This window comes from Pleurodeles waltl, chromosome 6, assembly GCF_031143425.1.
Source record: "Pleurodeles waltl isolate 20211129_DDA chromosome 6, aPleWal1.hap1.20221129, whole genome shotgun sequence".
NCBI classification, from domain to species: Eukaryota; Metazoa; Chordata; class Amphibia; order Caudata; family Salamandridae; genus Pleurodeles; species Pleurodeles waltl.
The window spans coordinates 536,038,454-536,059,712 of record NC_090445.1 but is presented as its reverse complement, the minus strand read 5'-3'; the positions used below and the strand labels follow the sequence as shown (position 1 = coordinate 536,059,712).

General features: G+C 43.1%; 1 protein-coding gene across 2 annotated transcripts in view; it reads left to right on the top strand.

The window, feature by feature from the left end:
* SLC16A1 (solute carrier family 16 member 1) overlaps positions 1–21,259 on the top strand; it is a 61,677-nt gene that overhangs the window by 25,565 nt on the left and 14,853 nt on the right. For both annotated transcript variants that reach the window (XM_069238688.1, XM_069238689.1), the window contains 3 exons: positions 8,941–9,198; positions 10,378–10,521; positions 11,079–11,939. In XM_069238688.1, the coding sequence (XP_069094789.1) occupies positions 8,982–9,198; positions 10,378–10,521; positions 11,079–11,939 (1,222 nt within the window). In that variant the 5' untranslated portion in view covers positions 8,941–8,981. The remainder of the gene's footprint in view (positions 1–8,940; positions 9,199–10,377; positions 10,522–11,078; positions 11,940–21,259) is intronic.

Below are 21,259 nucleotides of genomic sequence, written 5' to 3'. Positions count from 1 at the left end.
TATATACATGAATACTTGCACACACTAGCTTTTAAAGTGCACCAGACTGAAATTTGCATCAGTAGAAGTTTTATAAAGGCTAATGCTGTTATTGTAAAAAAAAAAATATATATATATATATATATATATATATATATATATATATATATATATTTGTATTATGTATCGTAATTTGAAAAGGGTTATCTATGTAATGCTTTCTTATTGGGTGTCCATTTGAAAATTAGTGGGAAGTCCTCTTTGCTTGTCCGCATTTCTGCATTGATCCAAGTTCAGCTGCTAGTAGAATCCTGCTTTCCTAAAGAATGGCTGCTAACATGGTGGGTCTTTTTTTTTTTTTTTTGCATTGACTTAATTAAATAATATAACAATATACTCTGGTGGTGTTTGGCTAGGTTCGCTCTATGCAAATACCACGTAGGTCAATGCCACTATGCTGAAACGAGGGATTCGTGGAATGTTGTTAATTGAACTCCTTCTTCTGGTTTATTTATTTTATTATTATTTATTTTTTTTTTTTCTCTCTCAACAGTTTGAAGGTTTTGCACAAAATAACGAAAACACTTGAAAATCTCAGTGTTTCTTGACGACCAAGCATTGTTCATTAATACATATGCTTAGAAGTCCAAGATGATGGGTTTGTGAACGTACTTATTAGGTCGAACCTAGGCAAGCGCGTATGCGTGCTCTCTCGACATGCTGTAATCTACTACTGTGGGCGTTCACCACGCCCATCACTCATTCGTTCCTTGGCCTGCCTTTTGGTTTGTTAGGTAAATGCTTTAGTCCCTAACCCCCCCCCCCCCAGCTTGAGGCTATTTTGTTACTGTCTTGGAGACCGACACTGTTACATGGACTAAATCGCCATAAACCTTGTTGTCGGTGTGCTACTTTATTTTGCCTTGCCTTCGTGGCAGTATATTGTTTCTTCCTCCGGCATCTTGCTGTTTCTGTGTGACAGGCTGCAACAGGGGTGTTGAATTTTCATCCAGGACATACTGCGCAGTTAAGGTAATTTGTGTCCATATGTTAATGCTGTTCAAACATATATTTGTGTTTCATTAAGGCAAAAGCTATATTAGCAGGGGTGTGGAATTGAATAACATATCTTTGTCCATGGGACAGGTTGCTTCCTAAATCTACTTGTCCTGTTAAAAAACAAAAAATCTACTTGTCCCTTTGGTGCCATGTAGTGTGGTGAAAAATTATGACCGCAATCATTATGTAAGAGCCCCTATAATAGCCTCTCTGAACATGCCAGGGCTAATACTATAGCATGGCTTGAATACTTGCAATTTCAATCCCTACTATAGCAGTTTCCTTATTTTGCTACCTTTCCACAGATCTACGTACCAGGGCTGAAGGAAGCAGTAAGCAATACTTCCAGGACTGAAATGACCGAGTCTGCATTCCTACTAACTTGCATGTTTCCAGGATGTTCACTAGCTCTTCTCTCATCTTTTCCCATACTGAGAAACGTTGAAAATGTACTCCTGAAAATGGCAGAAGTAGTTCTTCCAGGACTGATTTAAAAAAAAATAAAATAGTGGTTGGAGTCCACGTGAACGTGTAAACGCTCAATAGATTTTCAGATGAGCAAATCTACACATGAAATTTTGCTTGTGCTAAAATACGGTAAACAAGTATTTTCTAGGAGTATGATTTCCTGGTCTACTTCTGTAAGTTCTTGAGAATTTATGAAAGCCACTAATTCAAAGACATAAAGCATGGGTGTATATCTATTGGCCGGTCTTACTGTGAGTGATTGCATTCTGCTGTAACACAAGGAGCATATTGGCACACAAAGTAGTTTTGTTCAGTGCCAGGAACTACTGTGGCAATCAGTGGTGTAATGAACCTGGAGGGAACCACTGTACAAAAAACATGGAGGGTCCTGCCTCCAGACTCACTCAGGGTAGGTGCTGTGCTGATGGGACCTTTATTACACCACTGGTAGCAGTGTGTGCTTTTTGAGACCAAAAAATGTTTTTGCTTTTTGCAGGTGTTCGCTACAATGGTGAGGGCCTGGCAACCCTCACAACAATAAAGTGTTAGCATGCCTTGTTTTAACATGGCTTTTGTATGACAAAACCAAAAGATGTACAACAAATATAAGGTCGGTTGGCTTTGCCACTGCTTGTTTATTTTAATGCTTCCCATAATCTTGTTGAAAATAGTTATACTGATTTTCAATTAGTAATATTTTTGGGAAATGCGAGCATGCATCAGCTCATTTTAGTAAATGATGCTTCAAAGAAATAGGCCCTAAAAGTTCCTAGTAGCAAAATGTTTTTTTTGAACATTTTATTTGAAAGTAAATAATTTTCCCTCTTGCTTACAAGCTTCTGCAAACACTTGCATCTAATGAGAGAGCATTCTGGAAGCATTACACTTAGCCCCCCCCCCCCCCCCCCCCCCCCCCCGACGTCAGCGCGCGAGTGCGCGCTGACATTCACACAACCTCCCCAAGCAGAGCTTCCAGCGCGATCGAAAGAGAAATGCTCAGCATTTCTCTTTCGATCACGTGGGGGAGGCCCGGAGGGGCTTCAAAGGGAAGGAAATGTATTTCCTTCCCTTTGAAGTCTCTCCGAGGGTTTCAAAAGCCGGATTGCTTGCAATCCGGCTTTTGAAAACCCACTAGACACCAGGGATTTTTTTTTTTTTTCTATGAAATTGACAGAAGGGAGCGACCCCTTGGGCAAGGGTCGCTCCCAGGGGGTCATTTTTTTTTTTTAAGGCCTTTTCTGCCCCCCTTGGGGGCAGATCGGCCTATTATTAGGCCGGTCTGCCCCCAGTGGGGGCAGAAACCTCTAGACACCAGGGATACTTTTTTTTGGTTTGTTTTTTTTATTTGTTTTCTTTTGTTTTTTAGGTGTGGGATGCGACCCCTTAGGCAAGGGTCACTCCCATAGGGGGAAATTATATTTAGGCCATTTCTGCCCCCTTTGGGGGCAGATTGGCTTATTTTTATGAGGCCAATCTGCCCCCAAGGGGGGCAGAAACCACTAGACACCAGGGAGTTTTTTTTGTTTGTTTGTTTTTCACGTAAGGGGAGCGACCCCTTAGGCAAGGGTCGTTCCTTGGGGGGCAAATTTATTTTAGGCCAAAGGGGGCAGATCAGCCTATTTTTATTAGGCCGATCTGCCCCCACGGGGGGCAGAAACCACTAGGCACCAGGGATTTTTGTTGTTGTTGTGTTTTACAGATGGGGAGCTTCCCTTAGGCAAGGGTCGCTCCCCTGGAGGGGCAAATTGTATTTAGGCCATTTCTGCCCGCTTTGGGGGCAGATCGGCCGATTTTAGGTCAATCTGCCCCCAAGGGGGGCAGAAACCACTAGGCACCAGGGATCTTTTTTTTGCGCCATCACGCAAGGGGAGCGACCTTGTAGGCAAGGGTCGCTCCCGGGGGGGGTGAGGGGGCAAATTTATTTTAGGCCATTTCTGCCCCCCCTGGGGGCAGATCGGCCTATTAGTATTAGGCCGATCTGCCCACAGGGGGGGCAGAAACCTCTAGGCGCCTGGGCATTTAGTTTTTTTTTTGTGTGTTTTTTTTTGTTTGTTTTTTTAGAGATGGGGAGCGACGCATTAGGCAAGGGTCGCTCCCTGGGGGGCAAATTGTATTTAGACCATTTCTGGCCCCCTTGGGGGCAGATTGGCCGATTGTAGGTTAATCTGCCCCCAAGGGGGGCAGAAACCACTAGGCACCAGGGATCTTTTTTTTGCGCCATCACGCAAGGGGAGCGACCTTGCAGGCAAGGGTCGCTCCCCGGGGGGGTTGGGGGGGGGGGGGGAAATTTATTTTAGGCCATTTCTGCCCCCCCTGGGGGCAGATCGGCCTATTGGTATTAGGCCGATCTGCCCCCGTGGGGGCAGAAACCTTTAGGCGCCAGGGCAAATTTTTTTTTGTGTGGTTTTTTTTTTGTTTGTTTTTTAGAGATGGGGAGCGACGCATTAGGCAAGGGTCGCTCCCCTGGGGGGCAAATTGTATTTAGACCATTTCTGCCCCCCTTGGAGGCAGATTGGCCGATTGTAGGTCAATCTGCCCCCAAGGGGGGCAGAAACCACTAGGCACCAGGGATCTTTTTTTTGCGCCATCACGCAAGGGGAGCGACCTTGCAGGCAAGGGTCGCTCCCCAGGGGGGTTGGGAGGGGGGGAAATTTATTTTAGGCCATTTCTGCCCCCCCTGGGCCCGGCTGAGCTAGAGGCCAAAATCCACAGGTAGGCACTGTTTTCTATGAAAAAATGTGATGTGTCCACGTTGTGTTTTGGGCCATTTCCTGTCGCGGGCGCTAGGCCTACCCACACAAGTGCGGTATCATTTTTATCGGGAGACTTGGGGGAACGCTGGGTGGAAGGAAATTTGTGGCTCCTCTTAGATTCCAGAACTTTCTGTCACCGAAATGTGAGGAACATGTGTTTTTTTAGCCAAATTTTGAGGTTTGCAAAGGATTCTGGGTAACAGAACCTGGTCAGAGCCCCACAATTCACCCCATCTTGGATTCCCCTGGGTTTCTAGTTTTCATAAATGTGCTGGTTTGCTAGGTTTCCCCAGGTGCCGGCTGAGCTAGAGGCCAAAATCCACAGGTAGGCCCTGTTTTCTATGAAAAAATGTGATGTGTCCAGGTTGTGTTTTGGGCCATTTCCTGTCGCGGGCGCTAGGCCTACCCACACAAGTGCGGTATCATTTTTATCGGGAGACTTGGGGGAACGCTGGGTGGAAGGAAATTTGTGGCTCCTCTTAGATTCCAGAACTTTCTGTCACCGAAATGTGAGCAACATGTGTTTTTTTTAGCCAAATTTTGAGGTTTGCAAAGGATTCTGGGTAACAGAACCTGGTCCGAGCCCCGCAAGTCACCCCTCCTTGGATTCCTCTAGGTCTCTAGTTTTCAGAAATGCACAGGTTTGGTAGGTTTCCCTAGGTGCCGGCTGAGCTAGAGGCCAAACTCTACAGGTAGGCACTTCGCAAAAAACACCTCTGTTTTTTTCCAAAATTTAGGATGTGTCCACGTTGCGCTTTGGGGTGTTTCCTGTCGCCGGCACTAGGCCTACGCACACAAGTGAGGTATCATTTTTATCGGGAGACTTGGGGGAACGCTGGGTGGAAGGAAATTTGTAGCTCCTCTCAGATTCCAGAACTTTCTGACACAGAAATGTGAGGAACATGTGTTTTTTTTTTAGCCAAATTTTGAGGTTTGCAAAGGATTCTGGGTAACAGAACCTGGTCCGAGCCCTGCAAGTCACCCCTCCTTGGATTCCCCTAGGTCTCTAGTTTTCAGAAATGCACAGGTTTGGTAGGTTTCCCTAGGTGCCGGCTGAGCTAGAGGCCAAAATCTACAGGTAGGCACTTCGCAAAAAACACCTCTGTTGTCTTCCAAAAATTTGGATGTGTCCACGTTGCGCTTTGGGGCGTTTCCTGTCGCGGGCGCTAGGCCTACCCACACAAGTGAGGTATCATTTTTATCGGGAGACTTAGGGGAACATAGATTAGCAAAACAAGTGTTATTGCCCCTTGTCTTTCTCTACATTTTTTCCTTCCAAATATAGGAGAGTGTGTAAAAAAGACATCTATTTGAGAAAAGCCCTGTAATTCACATGCTAGTATGGTCACCCCGGAATTCAGAGATGTGCAAATAACCACTGCTCCTCAACACCTTATCTTGTGCCCTTTTTGGAAATACAAAGGTTTTCTTGATAGCAATTTTTTACTCTTTATATTTCAGCAAATGAATTGCTGTATACCCGTTATAGAATGAAAACGCACGTCAGGGTGCAGCTCATTTATTGGCTCTGGGTTCCTCGGGTTCTTGATGAACCTACAAGCCCTATATATCCCCGCAACCAGAGGAGTCCAGCAGATGTAACGGTATATTGCTTTCCATAATCTGACATTGCAGGGAAAAGTTACAGAGTAAAACGTAGAGAAACATTTATGTTTTTTTCACCTAAATTTCAATATTTTTCTTTTTCAGTTGTTATTTTCTGTAGGAAACCCTTGTAGGATCTACACAAATGACCCCTTGCTGAATTCAGAATTTTGTCTAGGTTTCAGAAATGTTTAGGTTTCTGGGATCCAGCATTGGTTTCATGCCCATTTCTGTCACTGACTGGAAGGAGGCTGAAAGCACAAAAAATTGCAAAAATGGGGTATGTCCCAGAAAAATGCCAAAATTGTGTTGAAAAATTGGGTTTTCTGATTCAAGTCTGCCTGTTCCTGAAAGCTGGGAAGCTGCTGGGTTTAGCACCGCAAACCCTTTGTTGTTGCCATTTTCAGGGGTAAAACCACAAGCCTTCTTCTGCAGCCACTTTTTCAAATTTTTTGGAAAAAAACAAAATTTTCCCTGTATTTTGGCCAATTTCTTGGCCTCTTTCAGGGGAACCCACAAAGTCTGGGTACCTCCAGAATCCCTAGGATGTTGGAAAAAAAGGACGCAAATTTGGCTTGGTTAGCTTATGTGGGCAAAAAGTTATGCGGGCCTAAGCGCGAACTGCCCCAAATAGGCAAAAAAAGGCCTGGCACAGGAGGGGGAAAAGGCCTGGCAGCGAAGTGGTTAAGTTTGTGTGTGTTTTTTTTTTTTTTTCTTTTTTTTTTAACCACTGCCAGTAGTGCAGTGTAACCTTAAAACGGTTATTTACAGTGCTCCGTGCTCATCCTAATAGACTTTTCAATAATGACCCATAAATACAAATTTGAACACCATAACATATGACCACACACATTACCTCAACTGCAGACAGTCCCTTCTCTGTAAACTGGTAGCCACCAAAGGGTTTGTGCTGCAGGGGGTTGGGCCTATTTTTCCCAAGGACAAAATAAACATGAAAACTTGTTGCCCTTGACCCCAAACAATATGTCCCTATATTAGGGTGAGCGCTCTAAGAAAACATATGTTTGGACTGCACTACCAGTACAACGATTTGTACACCTGTTGGCAAGTTTAACAGTATGAGGCTACATATAATGCTCCCACAATGTTCTCTAATTAAATGCAAATATTGCACAAGCTTGGAAGGAAGATTGAGGATTCTTTGCTTTCAAAATAAAACGTTTGCAAAAAAAAAAGTGCAACTATGGAAAAAAAAGTTTTGCTGAACTACTGGTAAATTTTAGGTGCCATTTATTTGAAACATATTCATTAACATTTTAATAAATTGCTAGTATTTCTTAAAAAAAAAATCATAACGGAAAATATGTTTCAGCAAGATAATGGGAAACATGAAAATAAACAAGCATTGTCAAAGCCAGTAGTTTCGACATGGATGGTCAGCCTTTTGGTTTTGTCAATATTTGTCCTGTTTTGACCTGATATTTGTAAAACTTTGTTATGGGAGCTGCTGGACTCGCTGGCAAAAAGCAAAAATATTTTTTTCGTCTCAAAAAGCACTCATTGCCCAGACCTAAGTTGGAGCCCAATTCTTAAAGAAAGTTATAGAAGTAGGCTAGGAAATGTTACTCCTAGAAAATATTTATGAACTGCATTTTAGGACAAGCAAATATGTATGTGTAGGTTTGCTTATTTGAAAACCTATTGAGTGTTTACAAGTTCTTTCCCTCCAACCAATGTGTTCCTAACCCTAGAAGAAATGTTTCTTATGCCCTTACCAGAAATAAATGTCCAAGCTTTTTCAGTATGGAAAAGATAAGAGAAATGCTGGTGAAAACCCCTAAAACATGCATGTTCGTAGTTTTGCACAGATGCAAATGGGCCATGTAACTATTGCTTACAGTTACCACCAGGCACAGTATGTACACCTGTGGAAAGGTGGCACAGTAAGGTAATTGCTAGTATTCAAACCCTACTATAGAATGAGCCCGACATAATCAGAGATGCTGTTACCAGAGCTTTTATATAATGAGATTGCGGGCATAATTTGTTGCCACTCTACATGACACCAAAGGGACAAGTGGATTTTGTTATAGGACAAGTAGATATATGAAGCCACATGTCCCATGGACAAATAGATATTATATTAAATTCCACACCCCTGCTGCAAGATGAAGGGAGATTCTTTTAGTTACTTATTTTTTTTGCAGTTTTATATAGCGCAAACTCAACCGGAAGTTTGGCGCGCTTTACATGAGCACCGGTTACATTTGCAGCCCTGTTCCTAGATTGTTCCTCTATTTTTAGCAGTTGAAAAAATAGAAAAAAACACAAGGAAAACCCTCGAGCTGTCCCTCGAGCTGACCCACAGCAGGAGAGCCAATACTACAATATTTACTGCACTCAGAAAACTTGCCCCATCATGCTTTGGGAGGCGGGGGTCATTCCCTTTACAACACATTTTTGCCCATAATCCAGCCTCTGGTGGTCTTGGGACAATGTGATCACCACCAAAATGTTCATCATGACGTGCTCAGCTAATATTCTGGGTCCCCACACAAGGTTGGAGGGTGGAGGAAAGGCAAAATCATAACCTCACCCTCCATTCCATCTCTTTATAGGCTCTCTCATGGCTGGAGCTTTTGCTTTACAGCTGGGAGTAGTTTATGCTCTAAGGGCATTGTTTGTAAAAATATTCTAGCAGGCCTGCTAGGCCCGAGGATGTGTAAAGCACTATGCCCTGTAGAGGCTGAATATATGATTTTACTGCAGTGCTCTTTGCCCTTCTCTTTTCATGTGTTTGTGCCCTCTAGGGGCTGACTATATGGTTACATGACCATGTTCCTTCCAAATGCTATTTTTATTGTGGTGCCCTCTGGGGATGTTCTCACCTTTACAGTCGAATGGCAAGTGTATGAAGGAATGCACACAGTCTATTTAGGTTTAATGTGCTGCATGGCTAATTACTTATAGGGTGAGATCTATGGACTATGCAAATGCTTGTCTTATTCTTTGCTATTACTAATGAGACTAGAGAATGACTGAATACACTGTCCTTTTATGTTGAGTTTACAAGTTGTCTTTAAAAAAAAAAAAAAGGTATATTTTTCCCTCACAGATCCTTGAACAACCCCAAAGCTTTTACCTGAATTTCTGAAGATGGCTCCAGCAGTCGGGGGCCCAGTTGGATACACCCCACCTGAAGGTGGTTGGGGTTGGGCCGTGGTTGTTGGTGCTTTCATCTCAATTGGCTTCTCCTATGCCTTTGCAAAATCAATCACAGTATTCTTTAAAGATATAGAGATAATCTTTGGAGCAACAAGTAGTGAAGTATCATGGATTTCATCTATTATGTTGGCTGTCATGTATGGAGGCGGTAAGATGTCCAACTTTTTTTTTTTTCTCTTATGCACAATAAAATGTAAACAATAGGAATGTACACATTGTAGAAGATATTACATAGCACTACAACTGTTTGTAACATGTTTAAATTTAGATGGTTTATACCATCTTACAGTGAAAGTATTTTACACAATACTGATCTTAATAGGGCCATTCTCTTCTGTATTTCCTAGCTTTGTCTCTGAATTGTCTTAGCAGTTTGTGAAGTAAGTTTAAAGATGACCTTGTATGGAGGTGTTGCAAAGCTAAATTTTAAAATTGTGTATGCGACGATTGATCCTTCGAGGTTGGAGGTAGATTTGCCAACCCTCATTTCTTCAGTTAGTCTATGCAGTCACCCTGTTGCCTTAATACTAGGATAACAAAGGTGCACATCACTTTCACATAGTATCTCGGTGCCTTTAATCATAGACCTGTGGGACAAAATATTGCTTTGAATTCTGTTAATTCAGAATGGAAGACCTAAAATGAATGGAAATAATAGATGAATTGAACAATATAAATGTACTAGTCCCTCTTCAGTCTTCTTCATTTACCTTTTATGATGGTGTTGCTGTCATTACCTTTGGCAGACATGTGACTTTGATTCGTTGGTCCTCTGAACTGACCACCCAGTGGAGTGGATATGCCTTTATGCACACACAGTTTCAATGCTGTGCTGTCTGTCTCTAGTAATGGCATTAGGGCTTGCTTTGTAAGTTTTGACTGCTATTGTAATCAACAACGGTCGCTGGTAAATTTGCTTGAGACTGCAAAGAGTTTTTAAAAATAGGAGTAGTTAAAACGTCTACCTTGCAACTCTTCAATTAAATACAATAAAATCATATATGGAAGTACATGCCAGACTTCCAGTGGCACAGCCAAATAATGCAATCATTGTGTCCACATCAGTAGTAGAAATGGGAAAGCTAAAAATTACATAGTAAAGTGGCAAGAGGACATTGTGGAAGTCCGATTGATTAGGGATAGTAATTTAAGTTGACTGTTGAAAAATATACAGATTATATTTGTAACTACAACACGTGTTTTTTCTCTAATTATTTTGCACACAACTTTTAACTAATACGTTTTTGTTGAAAATGTATGATTTCTTGTTTTCTCTGACATGCATGCTCTTGAAGTAACCTTATGTTGCTATTTTTTCTTCCAATAGGACCCATAAGCAGTATTCTGGTGAACAAATATGGAAGTCGGCCAATAATGATGGCTGGTGGGTGTCTTTCTGGTTGTGGGCTAATAGCAGCATCTTTCTGTAACACTGTGACCGAACTCTACTTCTGCATAGGTGTCATTGGAGGTAAGTGTTTTTATCAGTAACCCCGCATGTAATTATGAATTTACTATTTAACCTTACATCTAGTTTTGAGATTTTTATATATATATATAATAGTGTGTGTGTGTGTGTGTGTGTGTGTGTGTGTGTGTGTATATATAATTTTGTGTGTATAGATATAGATGTATGTGTGTTAGCTGGGGGAAATTCTGAAATGGCTAGCTTGTTTAAATGTTTAGAACCACGAGTCTGGATTCTATCGCAAAAAAGTTACTAGACTACCCTGGCCAAAAAATATCCGTTATATAGCGCCAAGAAACTCACTCCTGTTGAACTTTAACTTCATGAAATGAATCCGTCATGTTGCTGTGTTCACCTGGGAGGTAATATTTCTTTTCATATTGTGCCGAGCTATTTATTTGTAAATGCTTTGCATGTTGTGGCCATAAATTTGGTTAAACATCTGAAATGGTTGATTATGTAATGTCAGATGGTTGGTTGGAATACAGTGGCCACCTACTAAAGTACATACAAACTAGAGAAAAAACTGGTCAATTTTTAAAAGTGTCTTCTTTCCTCAGGTCTTGGACTGGCATTTAACTTGAACCCAGCCCTGACTATGATTGGCAAGTATTTCTACAAGCGACGCCCTATTGCCAACGGACTCGCTATGGCAGGGAGTCCTGTATTCTTGTCGACCTTGGCTCCATTAAACCAGAAACTGTACACTATATTTGGATGGAGAGGAAGTTTCCTAATCCTTGGAGCTCTGTTGCTGAACTGCTGTGTTGCTGGATCTTTAATGAGACCAATAGGTCCTAAACCTGAAAAGGTGAAGGTGACTAAAGAGGTCCTACAGGAAGCTGGGAAGTCCTCCAAAAAAGATGATGGCAGTGGTGATGCAAACACAGATCTCATTGCAGGAACGCCAAAGACCAGGCCCACAGTCTTACAGACCATCAACAGGTTCTTGGATTTGTCCCTATTTACTCATCGAGGTTTCCTGATATACCTCTCTGGCAATGTACTCATGTTTTTTGGATTGTTTACTCCTTTAGTCTTCCTCAGCAATTATGCTAAGAGTAAACACATTTCAAATGAACAAGCAGCTTTCCTGCTTTCTATCTTAGCTTTTGTTGATATGTTTGCCAGACCTTCCATGGGACTTGTAGCAAACACCAAGTGGATAAGGCCCAGGATTCAGTACTTCTTTGCTATTTCCATTGTTTACAATGGTGTGTGTCATCTCATGGCACCCCTTTCCACCACATATGCAGGCTTTTGCATCTATGCTGGATTTTTTGGATTTGCTTTTGGATGGTTAAGTTCGGTGTTATTTGAAACATTAATGGACCTTGTTGGATCACAGAGGTTCTCAAGTGCTGTTGGACTGGTGACGATTGTGGAATGTTGCCCTGTACTTCTTGGACCACCCCTTTTAGGTATAGTATGTTTGTTCAATGGTTTACTATAATGTTACATTGCTTTTATTCTTTTATGAGAGTACTTGCCACATTAGAAGAGTACAAAATTCCAGTATGCTACAAGAACCATAAATCACTCACTGCTGTTTATGAATTAATGTTGTGTAGGGAATGGTGCACAGAAAGAGTACCATGTTTTGTACATAGTCTGTTGAACGCAACTCGGTGATTGTGATTGACAAAGGGGAAAATTGGACCAAAAGCATGTCTAAAGCACTCACTCTATAGCACTTTCAAAGCACAGCTTTTCTTGAAAACATCAAGGTAGAGGCTCTGGAGTTCCTCCATTGCAAATATTTGCCTCTTAATGGCATAGCACATCACGGTCTTGATGGGTGTATCTTAATAACCAAGAAGTTTACTTTATTTTATTTATTAATTGATGGTGTGCCGTTTATAAGTTCAGTCCATTTTTTTGGAATAAAAAGAAATAAATGAGCCAAGTCTGTTCTTGGAGACTAGGATGGGAAAGTTTTTTTTTAAGCAGGGTTGTGTTTTCCCCATTCCAAGCGATTCAGTGTCATTTGAGGGAAGCGAGCAGCAGTCCCTGGAATTTGAGCCAGCTTGTATTGCTTTTCTTTATATGGTGAGTTTCCTCACTTGCCACTTTGCATTTTAGCTCCCCTAGCAACGAAGCAAGTCAAACCTTTCATCATGCCATTCGTACATCAATTACATATATTACGATGCTGGAGGATTTTAGGACCATAGTCCCATTAATCCATATTTGGCAGTTGCCATTCATTACACTGGCCATGAACATCATTAACTGGACAATATATTGGTCTTTTAAAAAGCTTAAATGTCCCAAAGTGCTACTTCTACCTCATTGTAGGGTTAGGTAATTGGTAAACCTGATGCAATCTCCTGTGTCAATGAAACATGTACAAAGATGAGAATCTCAGGCATGAAGAAGATTAGTGGTTGGGCCAGGGTTATATTGTGAGATTGTGAGTGCCATAAAAGAGGGGAGAAGGCTGATAGGTAAAAACCCGGGTATCTTAGTCGTATATGAAGTTACGTTGTCCTCTCCCATTGAAGAAAGTATACCGTTTTTTTCCCCCCAAAAGTTGATTGTCTTACTCTAGGTCTTTATAATGAATACTCTCATACTCTGCAGTACGTTCTTAGAGTGTTATAACTTAATTACATGACCAGACATAAAAAGGAAGCCTCTCTACCCTCCATAATACAGGTAACCTCTGGGGAGATCCCTCCTTGCCACAGGCTTTACCCAACCGATACTTGGAAGAGAGCTTTCTGTGGTTCTGCAAATGGTGTTCCTAGATGCTGGTGTTCCATTGGCATTTAAAACATCATTAAAGCACTTCTTAGATAAGGTACTTCTGTTGGGCTTGCACCTGAAGGCTTTAAACAGGTTGACTAGACCAAATGCCACCCCTGTCTTGTTCCTTTACTGCGATATGGTACAAGTTCTATATTAAAACACTGCATACAATATTTCCTCATTTGTCCAGGAGCAACAGTTTACTATGTGCTGAGAAAACACTGATACTCTAAAGCTTGATACTTTTATAGCCTGTTATTTACATGTCCTCGGACTTCTTGCAACTGTGCGAGTTCCTGCTTCCTCAAAATTCTTGTCTTTAGGGGGACCCTGAGGCAGTGGTTTGGTAAGTTCTATGCAATAGCCGTCCTTTATGATGTTTAAGATCCACTTGGCTGAGATCATTGGCCTCCGTTCTTGGAGAAATCCTCCTATTCTTTGCTCCACTCTAGTGTGGTGGGTTTGTTGGTTACTTGAATGTTAAATCCTCAGTGTGATAAATGCATTTACTTTGCATTCTACTTTATACAGCTTATCTATCTCTGCTAGCACTTTTGGTAGGCATTAAACTCAACTCCCTCTTGATGCCACATCCTCTTTGATGACTTCCCAGCAGATTTAAAAAATCTTCATAACTCTGGTTTTTCAAATAAAATGTATTTCTAAAGCTACCTGAACACAACATTTACAAAGCTGAAACAAAACTAGTTTTCACACACAGAAAAGCTCATTATTAGGTAGATGGTGCGCATGGGCTGTCTGCAAGACCTGCTGTATTCAGTGAAAGGACTTTGATTCCGCCTGCTGCTTACCATAGATTAACTCCAGTGTCACTCTTCTTTGCTGCCTCCTAACTGGTTTGCATAGCCACTACATCACTTCAGTTTTTGGCTGAGGAGCAATGACCAATGATGTGTATGTGTGTGTTTTTTTTTTTTTTGTTGTTAATGTTTCCTGCTCAGTGTTATTTTGGTGCTTTTCTGCATTAGCTGAGCAGGAAATGCACTTCTGGTTTCATATGTTTACTTTTATTTGTTACCAGTTTAATTTTATTTGTTATGATTGTATGTATTTTGTAGCGCTGACACCGCAACTCAGACCCGGTTCCACAGTCCTAAAGTCGTCAGCTCGGTATGTTACGCTATATTGCCAACTTGTTTCCCTGCTTCCAGTAAGCTGGCAGTCGGTTAGCACTGATCAGGCTAGCGTTGGCTCAACTCTGAGTGACAGATGATATATTAGTCCATTTTAAGCACATTGGCCATGGAGCAATGGAAGCCTGCGCAGATGCAAAGGAAGTGATTGTTCCCATTTACCTGTGAGGCTTCAAAGCTTGCTGAAGCATCTGAAGCTAGTCTGCTGTCACTTCCCCTCTGCCTTTAGCCTCTCAGTAGTACAAATGGTATTGGAGACGTCTAATCCAGTCTGCCAGGTTGCAGGGTGGCGCGAAGAGGCGGTGGAGTGACACATTGTGTTTTATGTTCCATTCGCTCCCCTTCACTTTTGCAGAAGCGACCTGCTCCAGCAGGAAGCTCTATGGGCCCCAGGTGGCAACAGAGGGAAGAGCTAGATTTTCTGTTCTCTTTGGTGCCTTGTTGAGGCACACTTGCTCACATGTTTCGGTCGGATGTGCGGGTACCGGCACTAACAGTAGACTGCACTCTTTGCCATGTCGAAGTTGCATGTATGCTATCAAAACTTATTTGGAACCAGTATACTAACAAACATAGGTCACACATTTATTACTACATTGCAAATTTCTAATTCACTGTCGTACCACAGTATAGTTATATTGAGACATTCCTGCTTACTGCTGTACAGATTTTCTTAGTCACCCTACATTACAAACTGAAGTACACTACAACGCAAGCAGCTCCTAAAAGCCAACACTAAAGGTGTGCCATCTACCTGAATGACTTAACCGTGTTTCTTATGCAATTACTAACCGTTTTACTTTTAAAATAGGCAACCTAATTTGTTTTTGTCGGACGCAAAGGGGTGTGAAAATAATTTGTTTTTAAAACATACTCCAGGTAAACTTCGACATTTCCATTACAAACTTACCAACCAAAACACAAGTGTAAAAGACATTGTCATTTACAATGCTGATAGATCTAACTCTTGCAAAGGCGAAACCTATTGCACTGCAAGTGCTTGTTGTTTATTGCCTACAAGACCGAGCATATGCTCTAGCTCTTGTGAAACGTATTATTAGCTTAGAGCGGACTTGGAGCCCACTCATTGCTTCATTGTCACTCTCATTTGCTTCTTAATTGTTGGCGTGCATATGCTTTCCTTCCATTTTCTTTGTGTTTGTCCCTACTCTGGTCACTCTAAAACAATATAACCAGTAAAACCCAGCCAATTGATAGACCAACAGGTCCAACACATCCTTCGCATTGCAAAGAGTAAACCTTTTGATATGAAGGGCACACCATTTCAATACTAGTTGATCTCTTTAAAAAAAAAAAAAATTAAAAAAAACAGCGAAAATTCCTGTCCCCAAGTTCAACCCATAGAAAATAGGACATCAAATTTGTTTTTGTAACCAACCTTAAACAAGATTAGAAAAAAAAACCAGACTCCTCCTCGACAACTTGGAACGAAAACTGCAGAAATCTCAATTGTTTCTTTCCTCTTTATGTTCCACATGTGCTTACTCCAGACTGTGGCCTCCCAGAAAAAGAAAACAAACTGACATTCTTCACTACATTCTTGCACCACCACTAGAACTTCGTAACCTGGGAGGTGAACTTCCTCAGTGAGGGGGACCCTGGTACTGGAGAACATGTGGCCAGAGAAAGCAGAGGAGAGAGACGGGTTAAGTGACTTCAAATTCTGTCCAAACTGCCACCACAAATGTGTGCAGAGGGATCCACATAAGGTCTGTAACCTGTGCCTTCCGATGGGTCACTGTGCCGAAGTCTGCAATGCTTGCGCCAAATTCCAACCGAAAACTTTCAAGGCTAGACTGAAATAACAATTCTCACTTCACAGCATGATCGGCAACCTATACTTGTCTGTGGTCCCTAGTACTATGGACCTGGGCAGAGAAGCCTTTAAGGAACCAGCTAGAGCCATGACGATTTTTTAAGTGGCAAAGAAATATAGACACCACACAAAGTCCCCAGTGCATCAAGGAGAAAGCTACTGGCAGACCATCATAGTTGGCACAGCCAGAAAGGCGAGAACACACCGACATCTACACCCCAATTAAAAGAAAGAAAGAAAGAGGATGGACCTGGCGTGTAGGAAGATGGAAAGTGAAGCAGTGACGCAATGAAGAATTGCAAACTTTATCACTCTCGTAAATACGCATGGCCACCAGCAATGGCAGAAAATGGAAGGATGGATGCAACACGTCCCAGAGGAGTTTAGTAAAGCGCCAGAGCAGTCCCCCAAGAGAGGAAGAACATTGCCAACTCCTGCTTTAGATACGTGCTGGACAGCACACTGAGGAGGTATGCATAGATCTAGATTTCTTGATTCTAGGCAGAGTAACAACCTTCAGTGTTAAACATGTCGTTTACAGGGAAGGCGCTCTTTGGAAGCCACTGTGGACAAAGCACTCCAAAAAATCAAGTGACAAAGCGCAAAGGCCATGTAGACCTTGCAGTTCAGAGTCCTTCAAGAGGGGAGGTGTCAACAACAGAAGACCAGCAGGAAGAGTAGGTTTCTCAACTATCTAGTAGCAACACCAACAACCAGCAGGCAACCCGCACAATGACCTACTCAACAGCAGCGACAACACCTGGCAAGATGGCCCTTTTGCAAAAAGCCCAGAGGTAAAGGGATATCCCACAAGGGGAATTACTGCCAAATGATTCAAGTAACCAACAAACCCACCACACTAGAGTGGTCAAAGAATAGGAGGATTTCTCCAGGAACGGAGGCCAATGATCTCAGCCAAGTGGATCTTAAACATCATAAAGGATGGCTACTGCATAGAACTTACCAAACCACTGCCTCAGGGTCCCCCTAAAGACAAGAATTTTGAGGAAGCAGGAACTCTCACAGTTGCAAGAAGAGGTCAAGGAACTCCTCAAAAAACGAGCCATAGAGAACGTCCCACAAGGGGAAGAAGGCAGTGGAACCTACTTGGCACTATTCCTAATCCTAAAAAAAGACTTGGTGCTGAGACCAATCCTAGACCTTGAATACCTAGACAAGTTCACACAACTACGACATTTCCAAATGACAAAGTTGCAAGAAGTAACCCCGCTCCTATGAAGAGGAGACAATATGGCCACACTAGACCTAAAAGACACCTACCTTCATATACCAATGAACCACAGCCAAAGAAATAACTCTGATTTTTAATGGACAGAGTAGACTACCAATTCAGAGTGCCACCCTTTGCAGATAAATCTGCACCAAAGGTATTGACAAAATGCCTAGATGTGGTGGCTGCACACTTGAAGATAAAAGGTATATATGTCTACCAATACCTGGACAACTGGCTGGTAAAGGAAACTTGAAAGATAAATCCCACAGGGACATGCATTCTTCAGATCGCTCCAGAATCTAGGGTTTAACCGTTAACCATGATAAGTAATCTCCGCTCTGCAAGAGAGTACATAAACCAAGGAAGAGTAGAAACAAGGACAGAACACAAAATGGTGCTAACCTACCAACTAGACTGCAGCCTGACCTACACATAACTAAAGATACACCTGGCTGCCATAGTTGCTTGTATGAGGGTAATAGGGAACAGCTTTTTTCTCCCTACCAGTAATGAAAAGATTTCTCAGTGGTACGGCCAGGAACGAAGCAGGCACCTATGTGGAACCTGAAGACCGTGTTCTTGTCAGAACCATTTGGACCAATGCACAAGACTGAATTGAAGTATCTTGCCTTAAGGTGTTTTCTTAATAGCCATTGTGTCCCTCTGTAGTTCCAGCGAACTGCAAGTGCTGAGAATCCAAGAACCATGCCTTCAAATTAACAAGAAGAAGGTTGTTCTGAGAACTAATCCTCCGTTTCCTACCAAATGTGATATTGCTTTTCCACGTAATCAGAGTATCCAACTGCCATCCTTCTTGCAGGACCCAAAACCCCAAATGGAGATGTCACTCTATACCCTGGATCCCCGGATAGCACTTGTGTACTTACTACAAAAGCATTCTGCAAAGGAAACCACAGCCCTTCATTTTCTTCACTAGGACTAGTGATGGTACACCACTAACCAAAGAGGCAATTGCACGATGGATAGTGGAGACTATCAAAATATTCTATGAAAGGGCAGGAAAGACCTTGCCTGCATGTCCTAAGACTCACTCAACAAGGAAGAAGGGTGCAACCCTAGCCTGGTATTAAAGGTAACTCCATATTCAGAGTTGTACAGGGAAACCACTGTTCCTGAACTTCGAATCATGTTCATATGCCGCAATGCATAGCTTTTCTTCATTCTCATTTTTCATTGATTAGAATTTAAGTGTAAATTGCTCCTGGCCAGTACACAATGAAAAATCATAACCTGCACCTCGGTTAATGGCCTGGATATCGCATGTTTTTGGACAACCAGCAGACATATAACTGTGAGTAGAAGAGTCTGACTGATGTAGCTGTATTACATTTGTAGTTTAGCCATTCGGGGTTGAAAGAATTACTGATGAAAACATTGCCACCTATTTCTATCTTTTTGTCTAAGGTCATTTTTAGGGTTGAGCCTGCGAGTGCTTGTGCTGGCACATGCGTCTCGCTTGCGAGACTGTTGTGCACAGTAAAAAGTTTGGAGCCCTCCGTCGTTTACCATTTGTTGGATTGTGTGGTACTCTTCTTTAGATCCTCTTTTATTTGTCACTGAAGGCTTAGCATCATATCCGCTCCTCTGTCTGGAACAGGCACTAACCACTTATTGATTCAACTTAATCAGTGTCCATCCCCTGCTCCAGAACTGACGGAAGTACAGTTTTGTTCTTTTTACCTTCTAGTGCACAGCTAACCGAAGGCTTGTGACTGGCAAAAATGTGCCCAGCAAAAAATAAAATTGCAAAGTTTTATTTATCTGATAGACTTCTAGTTGCAGGTTCCTTAGCTTGGAATTTTCCCCCAGGCGTCAGTCTGGATCAAGAAAAAAAAATTAAGCAGTACCCCTGTGTGCAGTTAGGTGGTGGTGGTGGTTGTTGACTCTGTGTCTGTCGTTGGTGTTGTATTTGCTGGATATGATGTTGTATGTAGGTGCCACCATAGTGTGCTGATGTTGGCTCTTTTCTTTCTGCACCAGCGTACACGCAAATCTGAAGAAGACCTACCCCACAGTCACTTTTTGACTGGCCTTTTCGACTTTTGTTGAACATTTTTTGACTTTCTGGTGGGTGCGTCGAGCTGTTGTCATGGAAGATCAGGTTCAAGCCCTACGACTCCTGTTATCGGATGATGTCTGTGACTGATCCGCACCTTGTGTGTCTTTGTTGTTTGAAGCACGACCTGAAGTTGTGCTCTGAGTGCCAGTGCCATTAACTTGTAGGCTTTGGGGGAGCAGTCCCTAAAGCTTCTTGCAGCCAGGCGCTTGGCCCGGCGTCACTCCTGGTCTTGGTCGAGAGGATGGTACCGAGGCTGCTCACAGAGCCCACACTCTTTGTCGTCCCATCCTAAGAAGAAATTGAAGAAGCGCAAATGTTCTTTGACTTCACTGTGCAGGTCGGATGATGCAGTGCAGGTAAAGAAGTGTTGTTGCTCTAGGCCTCCATTCTCTGAGCCTACTTCTTGGTCAGCACCGCACCTCCCAGAGTTTCCAGGACCCAAAGCTATTCCTGCCCAACTCTGAGTTTTGAGCCTATGCACCTTATTTTTTGGGTAGTCTGAGCCTGCTGGGACCGCCTTTGGGTGGGCCCTGTGGGTTCAGAAGGGGTCCTCTTGGGTTCCTTGCCGGCAGCTTCAGCCTCTGCCATGGAGGGCACCCAGGGATCAGTTTCTGGATCCCCACCAGCATCTCTCATGCCACTACTAACTTTCCCAGTGATAGTGCAGATGTTGATGCTTCTGACACCGCCCAGGCCTGCAGTTGGTGTCGCTCCCATACTTACTGCTGACTCTTACACGGAGCCAGACTGGTGTCGCTCAACACAGATTGACTGACGGGGACCTTGCTCCCTAGGTCAGATCCTGACCCATATTCCTATGGGTACGGTTACGGTGATAGTATGAAGGGGTTGCTGGACCCCTTTGAATACCATCTTAATGACCCCCATGGACTGGGCTCAGAACCTAGGTGAAGCCAATGGTCTAGACACTTCTCCCTGATGCTGGCATGCTTTCTCCCTCTTTTGTGGCTACAGAGGAGGGAGCGTCTTATTCAGTGGTGCGAAGGAGAGGCGCCAAGGTCTGAGGCCTTGAGCTTCTGTGGCCGCCCGGACCAATCTCATGATTGAGTTGCTTCAACCTGGGGCTTCCTCTTCATAAGCCCTCTTGCCCTTCAGTGAGTCCCTGACTGATGTCCTGCTGGGGACGTGTTCCAAACCCAACACAGGGGCTCCTGTTAATAGGACAATCACCCGCCATAGGTCTGTGCATAATGGCCCAGTATTCCTGACCCAACATCCCACCCCTGAGAGCTTGGGCACTCTCTCAAGCTGTTGCTGATGGGAGGGACGCAGCTAATTTTGCGCTACGATGTGGACTGGAAGTGACCGACTCACTGGGTAGAACGGTTGCATCGACAGTGGGATTGAGGCGCCATGCTTAGTTAAGAACGGCTGGCTTTTCGGATGATGTCTAAGCTGTGCTTATGGACATGCCCTTCAGTGGCACCCATCTCTTCGGAGATAAAGCAGATTTGAGCACTTTAAGAAGTCCCATGCTTTGGCTTGGTTCTTGGGCCTCTCAGCTCCTCTCGCCCCACTCAGTTACCTTTTTGCCCCTTTCGTGGCTACGGAAGGGGCACCCAACTACATCCCTTTCCCTCCAGCCACTGTGCCGCACATGCTGTTAAACCTCTGTGTGGCCGAAGACGTGGGATCCAACGTCCTCGTTGATCGGGGGGGGCCAG